This window comes from Pan troglodytes, chromosome 1 (genome assembly GCF_028858775.2).
Source record: "Pan troglodytes isolate AG18354 chromosome 1, NHGRI_mPanTro3-v2.0_pri, whole genome shotgun sequence".
Classification (NCBI taxonomy): domain Eukaryota; kingdom Metazoa; phylum Chordata; class Mammalia; order Primates; family Hominidae; genus Pan; species Pan troglodytes.
Window position 1 is genome coordinate 39,327,925 of NC_072398.2, and position 12,975 is coordinate 39,340,899.

General features: G+C 44.0%; 2 protein-coding genes across 21 annotated transcripts in view; one reads left to right on the forward strand and one right to left on the reverse strand.

Moving 5' to 3' along the window:
* On the forward strand, positions 1 to 5,412 carry C1H1orf74 (chromosome 1 C1orf74 homolog). The gene is made up of 2 exons (XM_514167.6): positions 1 to 216; positions 915 to 5,412. The coding sequence occupies exon 2, from the start codon at positions 990 to 992 to the stop codon at positions 1,797 to 1,799; it is 810 nt and encodes a 269-aa protein (XP_514167.1). The 5' UTR covers positions 1 to 216; positions 915 to 989; the 3' UTR covers positions 1,800 to 5,412.
* The window catches only part of TRAF3IP3 (TRAF3 interacting protein 3), a 26,334-nt gene continuing 15,671 nt past the window's right edge, over positions 2,313 to 12,975 (reverse strand). For 4 of the 20 annotated variants that reach the window (XM_001168531.5, XM_001168642.5, XM_001168308.5 and 1 more), the window contains exons 9-17: positions 11,624 to 11,695; positions 9,148 to 9,288; positions 8,902 to 9,039; positions 7,134 to 7,269; positions 6,450 to 6,512; positions 5,248 to 5,307; positions 4,017 to 4,153; positions 3,165 to 3,278; positions 2,313 to 2,567 (exon numbers count right to left, since the gene is read on the reverse strand). In XM_001168531.5, the coding sequence (XP_001168531.1) occupies positions 2,475 to 2,567; positions 3,165 to 3,278; positions 4,017 to 4,153; positions 5,248 to 5,307; positions 6,450 to 6,512; positions 7,134 to 7,269; positions 8,902 to 9,039; positions 9,148 to 9,288; positions 11,624 to 11,695 (954 nt within the window). In that variant the 3' untranslated portion in view covers positions 2,313 to 2,474. Of the gene's footprint in view, positions 2,568 to 3,164; positions 3,279 to 4,016; positions 4,154 to 4,964; positions 5,308 to 6,449; positions 6,513 to 7,133; positions 7,270 to 8,513; positions 9,040 to 9,147; positions 9,289 to 11,623; positions 11,696 to 12,975 lie in introns of those variants that run through there. The other 16 variants (XM_063792634.1, XM_063792635.1, XM_063792636.1 and 13 more) reach the window with 9 other exon arrangements.

Here is a 12,975-nt window from a genome sequence, read left to right on the forward strand (position 1 = left end):
GGGGGGAAAGAGGGCGGCACTCGAGTGGGTGCGCATGCGCAAGAAGGTGCCTGCCGGACTGGAGCAGAGCGGGCTGCGAGGGTCTTCCCAGCGCAGGCGGGTTTTCCAGTGTTACTTGCGGCTGGGCGTGGGGGACTAGCTGCCTTTCTGGCAGCAGGCAGGAAGCCGCAAAAAGTTTCTGAGCCCCCGAACCTGTAGCGGACGTGGAAAAAGAACGTATGTGAGACAGACTTATGCCTCATTTAGCAAATCACTATAACATGCTCTGGTGTGGGGTGTGTGGATCGGAGAAATCCCATCTTCCGAGGGTCCTTGATGTCGGACAGAAAGGGAAGGCGGAGCCAGCAGAAGTTAAAATACTACCCTTCTGCAGTTCTAGCGGATTTCATTCATTCATTTTTATGTGTCAGGGTGAGATGGTTGTTAGTCCACATTCTGGTGTATATTAATCAAATTACTATTCTTATAACTATTCTCTGGCGGGAAGAGTAGGGGAGTTGTCAGTGGAAAGGATACATTTGGAACTTGGAGCTCTGTCCCAGAAGGGCTTTTGGGCGAAATGCTGTGAATTTTGCCAAACACTGCCCCGCCTCCGCCTCTGCCCCAAATTCCCTACGGTTTGAACCAGATAACGTAATTTGCAACAGGTAAAATTTAGAATAAAAGCCAGAGGGAATATAAATCTAGCTATAAGGCTAGAAAAACACACGAATTTATGATTGAGGGAGACCAAGTCAACCAGAAAAATCAAGCAGCATCGGTGAAACTATCTTGTCTGGGCTGGGTCGCCATTTCAAAGCAGGGAGGGACAGAATAATCTTTGGAAGATACCGCGGTTTAACAGGAAGGCTGTTGGCAGGTTTCCTGGTGTGTCACTGGCTGTTAATAATTCCCTGCTCCTGCTTTGTTTCTAGGCCCCTCCTCAAGTGTCTGGCTGAAAGATGCCACCCAGGGAAGGGAACTCGGGCTAGCTAAGGAGGCCATTCTTGATGTTGCTTCTAGATCTCATGTCATCACCGAGCCCTCAGCTGCTGGTGGCAGCTGCTCAGCAGACCCTTGGCATGGGAAAGAGACGGAGTCCACCCCAAGCCATCTGCCTTCACTTAGCTGGAGAGGTGCTGGCTGTGGCCCGGGGACTGAAGCCAGCTGTGCTCTATGATTGCAACTGTGCAGGGGCATCAGAGCTCCAGAGCTATCTGGAGGAGCTGCAGGGGCTTGGCTTCCTGACCTTTGGACTTCACATCCTTGAGATTGGAGAAAACAGCCTGATTGTCAGTCCTAAGCATGTATGTCAGCACTTGGAGCAGGTGCTGCTTGGTACCATAGCCTTTGTGGATGTTTCCAGCTGCCAGCGTCACCCTTCTGTCTGCTCCCTGGACCAGCTTCAGGACTTGAAGGCCCTCGTGGCTGAGATCATCACACATTTGCAGGGGCTGCAGAGGGACTTATCTCTAGCAGTCTCCTACAGCAGGCTCCATTCCTCAGACTGGAATCTGTGTACTGTATTTGGGATCCTCCTGGGCTATCCTGTTCCCTATACCTTTCACCTGAACCAGGGAGATGACAACTGCTTAGCTCTGACTCCACTACGAGTATTCACTGCCCGGATCTCATGGTTGCTAGGTCAACCCCCAATCCTGCTCTATTCCTTTAGTGTCCCAGAGAGTTTGTTCCCAGGCCTGAGGGACATTCTAAACACCTGGGAGAAGGACCTCAGAACCCGATTTAGGACTCAGAATGACTTTGCTGATCTCAGCATCTCCTCTGAGATAGTCACACTGCCGGCTGTGGCCCTCTGACTTTAACTCTGCTCCCATATAGAAGGTACTCAGTAAATGATCATCTCTAGGTTGGGGATGGCAAATAATCATCTCAACTGCCAATTCCAAGTGTCTTGAGTACACTAAGGCACAATGCTGTAATCAGTTGGCCACAAATGCAAAGGGCATGTAAATAGGTAATGGTGGTGCTAGTAGCAAATTGGTAGATAGTACATACTTGCCATTTCTATACTAGGAAGTCCTCTTAGTGGAGATGATTTCATTTTCACTGGATAAAAGATAGAAGGAAGGAGATGATAGAGGAAAAGCAGGGTGATGGAAGACAAGCCAAACACTCTTGCATGGTAACCTTGTAAATATACCTGCTCTATGTGGGTGCTGCCTGCTAGGAAAGTAGGGCTGGGGGCTTTTCTGCATGTTTATATGCCTCCAACTGAATTTGAGGAGAGTAGACCACCAGTATGCTTAAATATGTGATACTTGTTAATGTAATACACCATTCAGGAATAAACTGAGAGTTCTGAGGAACAATCTGGTCAGGTGAAGTTTATTTACAGTAGGTTAAGAAAATAATAAAAAGTCAGAAATCCTAAGTCAGTTGGAAAACCCAAGCTGTAATGTACCCAAACCTTCTGAGTTTTTCGCTGAGTTGCTTGCTTCTGATTTTCACCCAAGGCAGTTGTCACAAATTATTCAGATCATCAGGTTGTCTTTATTGGCCAGGAACACTGCCAGTGCTGCAGCAATCACCACCATCAGCACTGGGAGCCATCGCCCACATTGCCTCTGTAGGGGGACAGGGAGACAGAAGAAAGTGGCCATGAGTGGATTGGAAAAGATATAGGCAAATATCTTTCTTCTTCCTACTCTAGCCCAGTGGAAAACGCTGGGTTGGTGGTGGAGAAAAAGCTTTTTACTCTGTCTCCCACTTTGTTACCTGTCTTGGGATAAAACCACTTAACCAATGTTCTCTAGCCCAGGGAGCCGTATCCATCAGGGACCAGATATATAAATACTGATATGAATAATGAAGGGTGGAAAATAACCCAGCAAAATTATATTCTTTCTTTGTATTCCCCAGTACTTTTGTGTCCTTCTGTTCTTGCCACCATGCTTATCATCGGCTAAAAGAACACCCTTTCATACTTTAGCTAAGAGTAAGTCTTTCCTTCTGGCATTGAGAGTTCTGTGAAAGTTGGGCTTTGATGGACGAGCCAGTGTTTTTTTCAGTGGTTGCCATAATGTCAGTATAGTATAAACCAAGCACAGTGAGACAGGATGGCCAGTTGTTGGCGTGGGCTGATACATTTTATGTGCAAAACTTGGTTAAAGAAGGAATCGTCCCATCATCCAGGGCTTTATGGGAAGGAGAGACCCTCTTACTCTGGGAGGCAGCTGCTGGCTCTGGTTCAGCTCTTCTCGACAGTGCTGCAGCTTACGCAGGCAGGAGAGATACTCGTCACTGAGGTTGTCTAATTCTGAATGCAGTTCTCTGCACTGGGGAGAACATCACCAAAGTCATCACTGTCACTTCTGTCTAGGACAGAGCCCAGGCAGGGGAGACTGCCCTTTGTAAGTTTCACTCATTTGGAATTTTTACCACCATCTTCCCTTCCCAGCCATTCTCAGGGATTTGAGTTTGTCTTTTGACTGTCTTACATTGTCTGGAATGTGTTCATTTAAATGATTGACAGTAATGCATATTATAGTTTTACATTTTATACATTTAAGTTCTTTTATATGACTTTACGTGCAAGTGCTTTGCAAATGAGAGACACCGAAAAATGACGTTCTTATAGAACAAACGACCTAGAAGTGACCTTAGTACAAGTTTCTTTCCCAGGAGCTAGTTGCATATCAATACTTCTGGGGATGTGTATGTTTATGAGTATGTACAAAGGAAGAGTTTTACTCTTTAAGAGACATATAAAGACTTAAGATACTCAATGTGGGATGACATATTGAGAAGTTAATATTTTTATTAAATGTGTTTGAGTTTTGGTTGACTTTCTAAAAGGTAATCATTTAATAAAACCTTGAATAAGAGTTGGTATAAATAAGGAAGGGAAAAGATTGACAAGTCAGCCCAAAAGCACAGACACTTTATGTAGGCAAATGAATGTCTGTGGTTATCCACTCACAACTTAAACTTTGAAATCCCTGCTTTTTGACTGCCTCCCAGGTTTCTCTGCTATTCCGCAAATGAGCCCTCACTATCTCAGGTCACCCTCTCACCTCCTTTTCCTTGGCCTGGAGCTGCAAAGTCTTCTTTTGCAGCTGGTCTCTGAGATCCCAGTCTTTCTCCTTCCCTGTACCCTCAGGCTCCACTTCGTTAGGGAAGGACTTTGGACTCCACACAGGCAAAGCCTGATCTAAAAAAGCAGCCAGATTCTTGGTGACAGTGAGGCCCATACCTCTGAGGAAGGGCCCTGAGGGTGAGACCACTAGGAGTGGGGAGAGGGGAGGGAACGTGGGAGGGCGTGCTCTTGGCTAGACTGATGGCATTCTCTGACATAAAGGTTAACTTCCAGTAGGCCCCTGCTAAGCTTGGACAGACAGCTGGAATCTGAGCTCCTTGAGGGCAAGATTGGGATCTTTTCTTGTATCCCCAGTCTTATCTAGTGCTAGATAGTTTTAGTGAATACTTCTTAATTGAATTTCATTGGTTGTATGTCACATTCTTCCTAGTTTGTCAAATAAGTTTGGTAAATGCTTTAATACAATCCCTTTTCCCTGATGTCCTCATTTGAAAGTTGTGAAGATGGCAGTCCTATCCTAAAATTTATCTTCATATGGTTAAAGATGGTTTTTTAGCCACCCTGCAGTCTTAGTCTTGGTGAAAAGAGCATGGACTAGGAGTCAGAAGTTTTGGATTGTTGTTATAGCTGTGTTGTTAGTTTGTGTCACCATAGACTTTCATGTTCTTATCCATACTATGTGGGCATAAAAATTTCTGCCTTATCTATTATATTATGCCCAATGATTGTGAGGAGAAAACAAAAGGTCGTGTGTAGTGGACAGGTGAGGAGCTATTGCCCCTCTGTATACACAGTGAATTCTCAGGAAACATGGACAGTAGACTCTCTAGGGCTAACAGTGAGTTGACTCTGGCCTGCTATGTGGTTTGGGGCTGGGGAGTTGGATGTGATTTGGAAAATCAAGTGTGTAAAAATTGACATGAAATCCTGAGTTCAAAATAAATTTATTGAAATGTTCAACATAGACATGTGCTTTCAGAGAGAATAGAAACCCTTTTTCACAGTTTATATACCTCAGGATAGAAGGCTAACTAGTTGAAGTGTCCTCAGAGCCAATGATCAGTCCTTAAAAAGCTCCCACACATCCCGGACTTAACAGACTCCCAGAAGTGGCTGGGACTCCAGGAGGTCATGTAGTCCATCCCGCTGCCTCTAGGCAGGTAAGGGAAGAGCAATATCTTAGAATTTGTGGTAATAAATTTGCTGACCTTTCTTTGTTAAGAGTTTCTCCTGTTCTTGAAGCTGTAAGGATTGATTCTGAAGCAAACCTGTTGGAAAACACAAGGAACTTGTCTATGCTAGCATATTTACTACAAAAAGTTTTCTTTTCAGAACTTTGCTTAGAACCTTGGTTATTAAATATGTTCCCATCTGCTGTGTGTTGAATTTTGTCCCCCAGAATATATATGTTGAAGTCCTAACCCTCAGTACCTTAAATAATGACCTTATTTGGAGATAGGTTCTTTAAAAGATAATCAAGTTAAAATGGGGTCATTCAGGTGGGCCCCAATCTAATATCACTGGTGTCCTTATAAGAAGGGGAAATATGGACACAGATATGTTCATGGGAAAGACAATGTGAAGAGACACAGAGAGAAGACGGCCATCTACAAAGCCAAGGAAAGAGCCCTGGAATAGATCTTTCCCTAAACACCCTCAGAAGGAAACAACCCTGCTGACATCTTGGATTTCTAGTCTCCAGAACTGTGAGACAATACATTTCTGTTCTTCAAGGCACCCAGTCTGTGGTACTTTGCTATGAATATAGCATCCTTATATCTCCCCCTACCATGTCGCTATCTTCAAGTCTTTGCTTGAAGATTTTCCCTTTTCCCTGTGGTTGCTTTGCTCTCTTAATAATCATTGCTGTTTGCATGAAGCTTCTCTATCAGGTGTCAGAGGTTAAAGTGGTGGGCAACCAGCAGCTGTATTAATTGAGTCAGGTTCTCCAGCTTTTCAGAAACTGCTTTTCTTCTGAGAAGTCCCTTTTCCTCTTTGGGCCCAATATGTAGCTTTGAAGTGGATTGAGGCATGTATAGTGTAAGCTTATTTTCTAAACCATCTCTAGTGACAGGTCTATGTGACACATTCATGTACATAAATTAGAATATATAAAATAAGAACTGCTTTAGGAAACCCAGTATTTAAAAAAAATCTGCAATTCTAGGGGAAATGTAAGTGGTGTCATTGGCATGGAAGGAGAAAAGTAGAAGAAAAAAAAACAGAGGCTAACACATAATTTATGGAGAGCTATGTAAATGACCTCACTTTACAAGAAGAGGGTCTGAAAGTGCACAGAGTTAGAGCATATGCCAAAGACTGGGCCCTTAGTCCCTACTCTGGGTGCCTTTTGTGGGCCAGGACCCCAGGAAAACCCTGTGGACTTTCAGAATCTGGAAAGCGAACTTACCCTGCAACTGCTGTACTCTGGTCACCAGGGTGAGTTTCTCTGCCTCTGACCTTTTTAGTTGATCTGAAAATGCAATAATGCAAGCCAAAATAAAGGAACCCAAGACTTAATGAACTCAGTACTTAGGATGGAAATTAGTAATAGATGCTGTCTTGTCGTGGTCTTTAACGTGTGTCTATTGGAAGTTGCTCTATCTTCGTGTCCCAGTTCTGAAGAGGTAAACCAGAAGCCAAGTACCTCAGGTTTTGTGCATCAACAATGTTGGGTTGCATTGAGGCTTGTGTTTACACACTATCTAGTCCTCTCTATCAGCGGACACAGAGGGTGTGACTGAGAGACTTTCTCTATGCCTTGTGTTTCAACTGACCTTTCCCTTTCAAATTAGGACTGTGGCCTTGACATATGTGACTGATGTGGGAGCAGCTGTGATCTGGCCCAGAGGGATGGGCTAAAAAGAGAGCTCAGACAACAAGATACTCTATCTACTACAGTGAAATTAACTTTCAATTTTGGATGATTAAAACAGTCCTGCCTCTCCCTCAAGGTAAAATGAGATTATAAAGCCAATCAACCAATCAAGCAAACAAATAAAAGGCTGAAGCCTTTCTCTTAACTCAGTTTCTTTTTTCTTAGCTCACTTGGCCATGGCTGCCATGCACTCAAGGCCTCCAAGGAGAAGAGTACCTTGTAGGTCCTGGGTATACAAGCTGCACAGGTCTCTGTCCCCTTGCAGGCATTCAATCTTGGCCTGCAGTTCCTGGTGCTCATTTTCCAAAAATCGCAGGGCCTGGTTCATCTGTAAGTCCCTGCTATCTGCTCCCTGTAAGGAGGAGGAGGGGCCAATATAGAAGGAGGTCAGTGTTGGGGTGGAGGTTGGGGGGCGGGTACCATGGAACAGGAAAATGTAGAAAAGTCTGGAATTTTAGAGATAGAAGGAATGTTAGGGAGATGAGAAAATAGAGAAGTCTTTCTTTTTTCCTATTTCTTCCCTTTGCTTTGTTCCTCACATTTATAACAGCAGATTAGACTTTTGATATTCACAAGGAAGTCGTGTCTTTTATTTATTTATTTTTATTTTTAGAGATGGGGTCTCACTTTGTCACCCAGACTGGAGTGCAGTGGTGCCATCATAGCACATTGCAGCCTCGACCTCTTGGGCTCAAGCAATCCTCCCATCTTAGCCTTCTGAGTAGCTGGGACTACAGGCATTTGCCAGTAGTTTTGAAGTGGACTGAGGCTTGTGCAGTGTAAGTTTATTTTCTAAACCATCTCTAGTGACAGTCTAAGTGACACATTCATGTACATAAATTAGAATATATAAAATAAGAATTGCTTTAGGAAACCCAGTACTTTAAAAAATCTGCCATTTTAGGGGAAATGTAAGTGGTTGTCATTGGTGTGGGAGTCATGTCTTGACACTTTGGTAAATCACCAAATTAAGGAATACAAAGTCATTAGTTTTCTGGATGTTTTCATTTTCTCTTTTTTCTACTTCTGGCAGTATCAGTTTTTTTTTTTTTTTTTTTTTTTTTTTTTGGTTAGGGTCTTTTTTTCCCACAAAGATTTAAAGTTAAAAAACCCCTCACAAAAATCTTCATAGGAGTTGCCTTATAGGTGATGGGAGGAAGAAAACAACAAAGGTTGAGCTGTGGATACCACGCACAGTGACCAGCTGGGTTCACTCCTTTGATAAGACTCACATACTCTGTCTCTTATCAAGTGGGCTGTTCTGAGCCCTGCTTCAGGAAAATTACAAAGATCAGCTTTTGAGGTGGATCCTCAAAATTCCAAACCAGGTAAATAAATCTATGCAAAATAATAGCTAATATTTACTGAGTGCTTTTGTGTGCCAGGCATTGTGCTAAGTGCTTTACATGGATCATCTTACTTAATACTCAGAACCACCTTATGATGTAGGTACTATTATCCTCATTTTAGAGATGGGAAAACTGAGGCTTAGGACAGATTGAAGATGATGGAACCCTTGAGGATGCCAAGAGTCTAATTGTAATTGCTAAATGTAATTGCTTAAAATACACATTGGCAGAAAGTGTTAGTACTCACCTGTAAATAAATTAGTGACATTCTTTCTGTGCCAACAGTGGGCAATTCTGAACTGGATGCTTTTTTGGGATGGAGTTTGGAGAGTGGGTTGGGAGATGACATTAGTAGGCTGATGAATATTCCAGCCAGTTCTTTTCATTTGGGTGGTGATGGTGTCATTCCAATGAACGCTTAGTTCATTTGCATGAGCAATGCAGACATCCTTGCTAAACTCAAAATTAGATTTCAGAGCCAAAACAGTGAATTTGGTACAAAGTAGTGGTGACTGAGGAACTGAAAGCCAGATGCTGTCAGCTGCCTTTGGAGTCCCTAATCCAGAACAGCTTCTTTCATCACCATCCCTCCTCCCCATAGCCTGTCTTCCCTCCCCACCCCCAGTGCCTGGTACCTGCAGTTTGGACTGAAGCACGTGGAGTTGGCTCTCCAGCTCCCTGTGCTGGGTCCCAAGGGTCCTCCAGTCCTCCTTCAGAGCCTCATACTGGCTCCTCCACTCTTCACACTTCTGCTCTGCCTGGGCCAGGGATCGCTGAGGGAGATCAGAGAGGAGAGGGTTCCAGGGAGTTGTGCAGCTGGCTCCCCTGTTCCCCAAGCTGCCTGGAGTCCCCAGCCCCATGTCTATGTGGCATCCCCATACCTGTGTGCTCTGTAGTTGCTGCTCTGCATTCATTTTCTCCTCCAGCACTTTCTGCAGTGACTCCTTGGCCTTCTGCTCATAGCTGTTTTTCTGGTCTTCCATCTCCAGTAGTACTTTTTTCATTCCCCAAGGGGAGTATTTCTGTAAATTTGATGCAATTCAACAAATACACATTGAGCTTCAGTGTGCCAAATCCTGAGCTGGGATACAGAAATGAAAAGAAGTTGGTTCTTCCCCCAGGCAGAGATACCAGTAATCTAGTGAGCCATTTCTTTTAGGGTAGAGCTAGCAAGAAGAGTCCCTCAGGCAATGAGAGATGAGTGGGGGGCATAATAAACAGCGCCCTAGGCTTGCTGGGCATTATATCCGAGGCCTTCCACAAGCTCTTGGAATCCAACATGTCTAAACAGGACTCATCTTTCTAAACATGTTCTTTTTTCTTGGGGTTCCTATCTCAGTGACCAGAATCATCATCCATCCAGGCTTTTCCAAACCCTAAACCAGGGAGTCAATCTTCATTTTCTCTCTCACTTCCTCCCACTAATCAGTTGGTCATTGAGCCTTGACAATTTCCTTAACAGCTCATATCTGTCTCCTCTCTATCCCTACTGCTGCTTCCTTAGTTCAGGCTCTAGTAGTAGTGTTATGTGGATTAATGCAACAGCCTCCCTTTCTTCAAATCTTGCCTCCCTTCAGTCCCTTTTCAGTCCTGCATTTAGAGGGTTCTTTCTAAAATGCAAATCTGATCTTGCCACTTCCTGTATAAATCTCTCCATGGATTCTCAGCATACTAAGAATCACATCCAAACTCCTTGTCATGGCTCCTCTTACATGCCTAGACTTTCATCCCATGCTACTTCCACCTAAGCTGAGATGTTTGCAGATCCCCCAGCACTCCGTTTTTTGGGGCTCTGCCTTTACCCATGTAGCTTCTTCTGCCTACAGCCAGTTAACTTCTACTCATACTCAAGATTCAGTCCAGTATCATCAGTTCTGATAAATTGACCAACTACCCCCATCCCACAATGTCTTATGGATTAGGTAGCTTTTCTTAGTGTTCATGGTGTTCACATAGTATCCCCTGCATGCCTCTATTATTCTACTCTATTGACTCATCTGTCTTTCATACTGGATTGTAAACTCCTTCAGGGCCTTCAGGGAGGGAGCATACTGCTGCTGCTTTAAAAAAAAATCATTGTAGCTTCTCTACAATGCCTAATGAACTTCATGTTTTAAAATTAATACATTTGCATTATAAAATTCCTCCTGGCTGCAGGATTAAGGAGACACAAGCGCAGCTTTGCAAATTCACTGGGGGTCTTGCCTTCTCCCTTTCTTTCATCTTGATGCCTTGTGATTTCGGAGAAGGCAGGCAGATTTTATTGTCAATTCTGGATTACCCACTGTGTAAGCAATAGACCAGATGACAACAATTTAGGGATCAATATGAAATCATTTCCATTTAGCTTTGGAATTGTCTGAAATTTTGGATTTAAATTTGAGTGGGTCTTATAGTTTTGGAACTTTCATTAAAAACCAGATCCAGGAATTAACCTGGTTGAGGTCATATGTAGGGGATGTCCCAGTTATTGGACATCCAATGACCATCCATGCTGGGCACTGGTTATGTGTTATTCCCTATTGAAAATGAATAGACTGGCATTCTGGATTATATATTAGTCTCCTGTGAACTTGGTTGGCATTATTTAGTCCTGACAAAGCAAGTTATACTGAAAAAATGAAAGTTGTGGACCAAGAAACTTATAGACTCCATAAACTCTCTTCCCCTGTAAGACGCCATCAATGTGGCCAGGACTGTCTTCTCTCTCTAACTCCAGATGGGAGAATTCTGCCTGTTTCACCCCATTCTCTTATTTGATATCTTCCCACCTGTCAGGTATCCATCACTTCTCAAATGTGAAAGCTGATTTCTTTCTATCTCTTATAAACCAAGATTAGGCCAATCAAGAGATTACTAATGCTGGAAAATGGTGTTACAGAAGAGCCAAATAAAAGAGCTTTTACATTCTTCCAGGGGTTGCTAGAAAAAACAGAAAAAAGTTACCCATGGAATGAAAATAATTTTCTAAGACTTCATTATAACATCTAACTCATCTGTTCAAAGATTAGGATGTGTAAAGGGCTGTCTGGGTGGTGTGAATCTTTACCAAGGGCCTTTCCCTACAGTGTCAGGTATTCTCAAGGTTCCCCTGGAGCTGACAAACTGATTAGTGCTGGGATTCCTCCAGGGTGCAAAGAGAAGGATACTGGGAGAAAGGGAGAGGAAGAAGGATGGAGACAGTGATCTAGTGAATTAGAGACTAAGTGTAAATGGCCAAGCCAGAACTGGGTAAGTAGGAATGGGTGTGTTATTCTCTATCTGGTGGTGTTTCTCCAAAGTAAGATTGAGGTTCAAAAGCATTCTTCTCATTTAATTCTAGATTCCTGAGATGGAAGTATCCTTCAGAATGCTTACCTGGGTACAGGTGTACAGCTGGTTTTCTAAGGATCTCAGTTTCCCTTTCAGTTTGTCTTCATTAAGCTGTCCCTGGAGCAAATGGGATGAGTTAATGAGCTTGGGCCAAAACCTAGTCTGCAAAGAGTTTGACTCTATATTCCTATCCTACTGCCCAGCACATGGTTGGTGCTCAAACAGTGAACTCTTTCAGGAGGCAGGCAGGAGCAAAGATGACAAAGGGTGCTGGATAGAAGAGGATCTTCTCCTGTTTCTCTGGACTAGGACAAGAAAGAATAAGACTGGCCTCAAGTCCTCTTTTTACCTCGATTTTTATCAGATGGCTCAGGGTAGCATAGCAGAGGGGCCCCGGAAGGAAAGCTTCTAAGCTACCCTTTCGCTCACTATCTCCCTCCCCTGTCTAGGCACTTCTGCACTCCTCACCTCTTGTCAGTCTTGTACATGGACTTTTCCCTGTAAAATGTAGGTCAGTGAGGCTAACGCAGTCTCCCCTCCCGGGAGAATGTTTATTCCCTCCCTTGCCCTCGGTTATGAGCTCATTTATATCTCCTCAACATTCCTATGTTGAAGTCCTAAGCCCTGAGTGCCCCAGAATGTGACCATATTTGGAGAAAGGGTCTTTAAAGATGTGGTTAAGTTAAAATGAGGCCATTAAGCTGGCCCTAATCCAATATGATGGATGTCCTTATTGAAAGAAGAGATCAGGGCACCGCAGGAAGGCCATGTGGAGACACAGAGAGAGATGGCAATCTGTAAGCCAGGAAGAGAGACCGCAGGAGAAACGAACTCTGCTGACACCTCGATCTCAGACTTTTAGCCTCCAGAACTATGAGAAAATAAGTTTCTGTTTTTGAAGTTCCCCTGTGGTATTTTGTCATAGCAGCCCTAGGAGATTAATACACTCCCCTCCCTGCCACACACACCTCCACATGCACACACACACCTCCATATACACACACCTTCACATGCGCACACACACCTCCACATGCACATGTACACTTCCACCTGCACACATACACCTCCACCTGCATACACGTACCTCCACCTGCACACACACACCTTCACATGCACACCTTCACATGCACACGCACACCTCCATATGCACACGCACACCTTCACATGCACACACACACTTCCATATACACACACACCTCCACCTGCACATGCACACCTTCACATGCACATGCACACTTCCACCTGCACACACACACACCTCCAGCTGCACACGCACACCTCCACATGCACAGATACACCTCCACATGCACACACACCTTCACATGCACATGCACACCTCCACCTGCACACACACACCTTCACATGCACACGCACACCTCCACCTGAGCACACACACC

Excerpts from the sequence above, each read along its gene's own strand:
- C1H1orf74 (XM_514167.6), top strand. The coding sequence starts at position 990 with ATGTTGCTTCTAGATCTCATGTCATCACCGAGCCCTCAGCTGCTGGTG.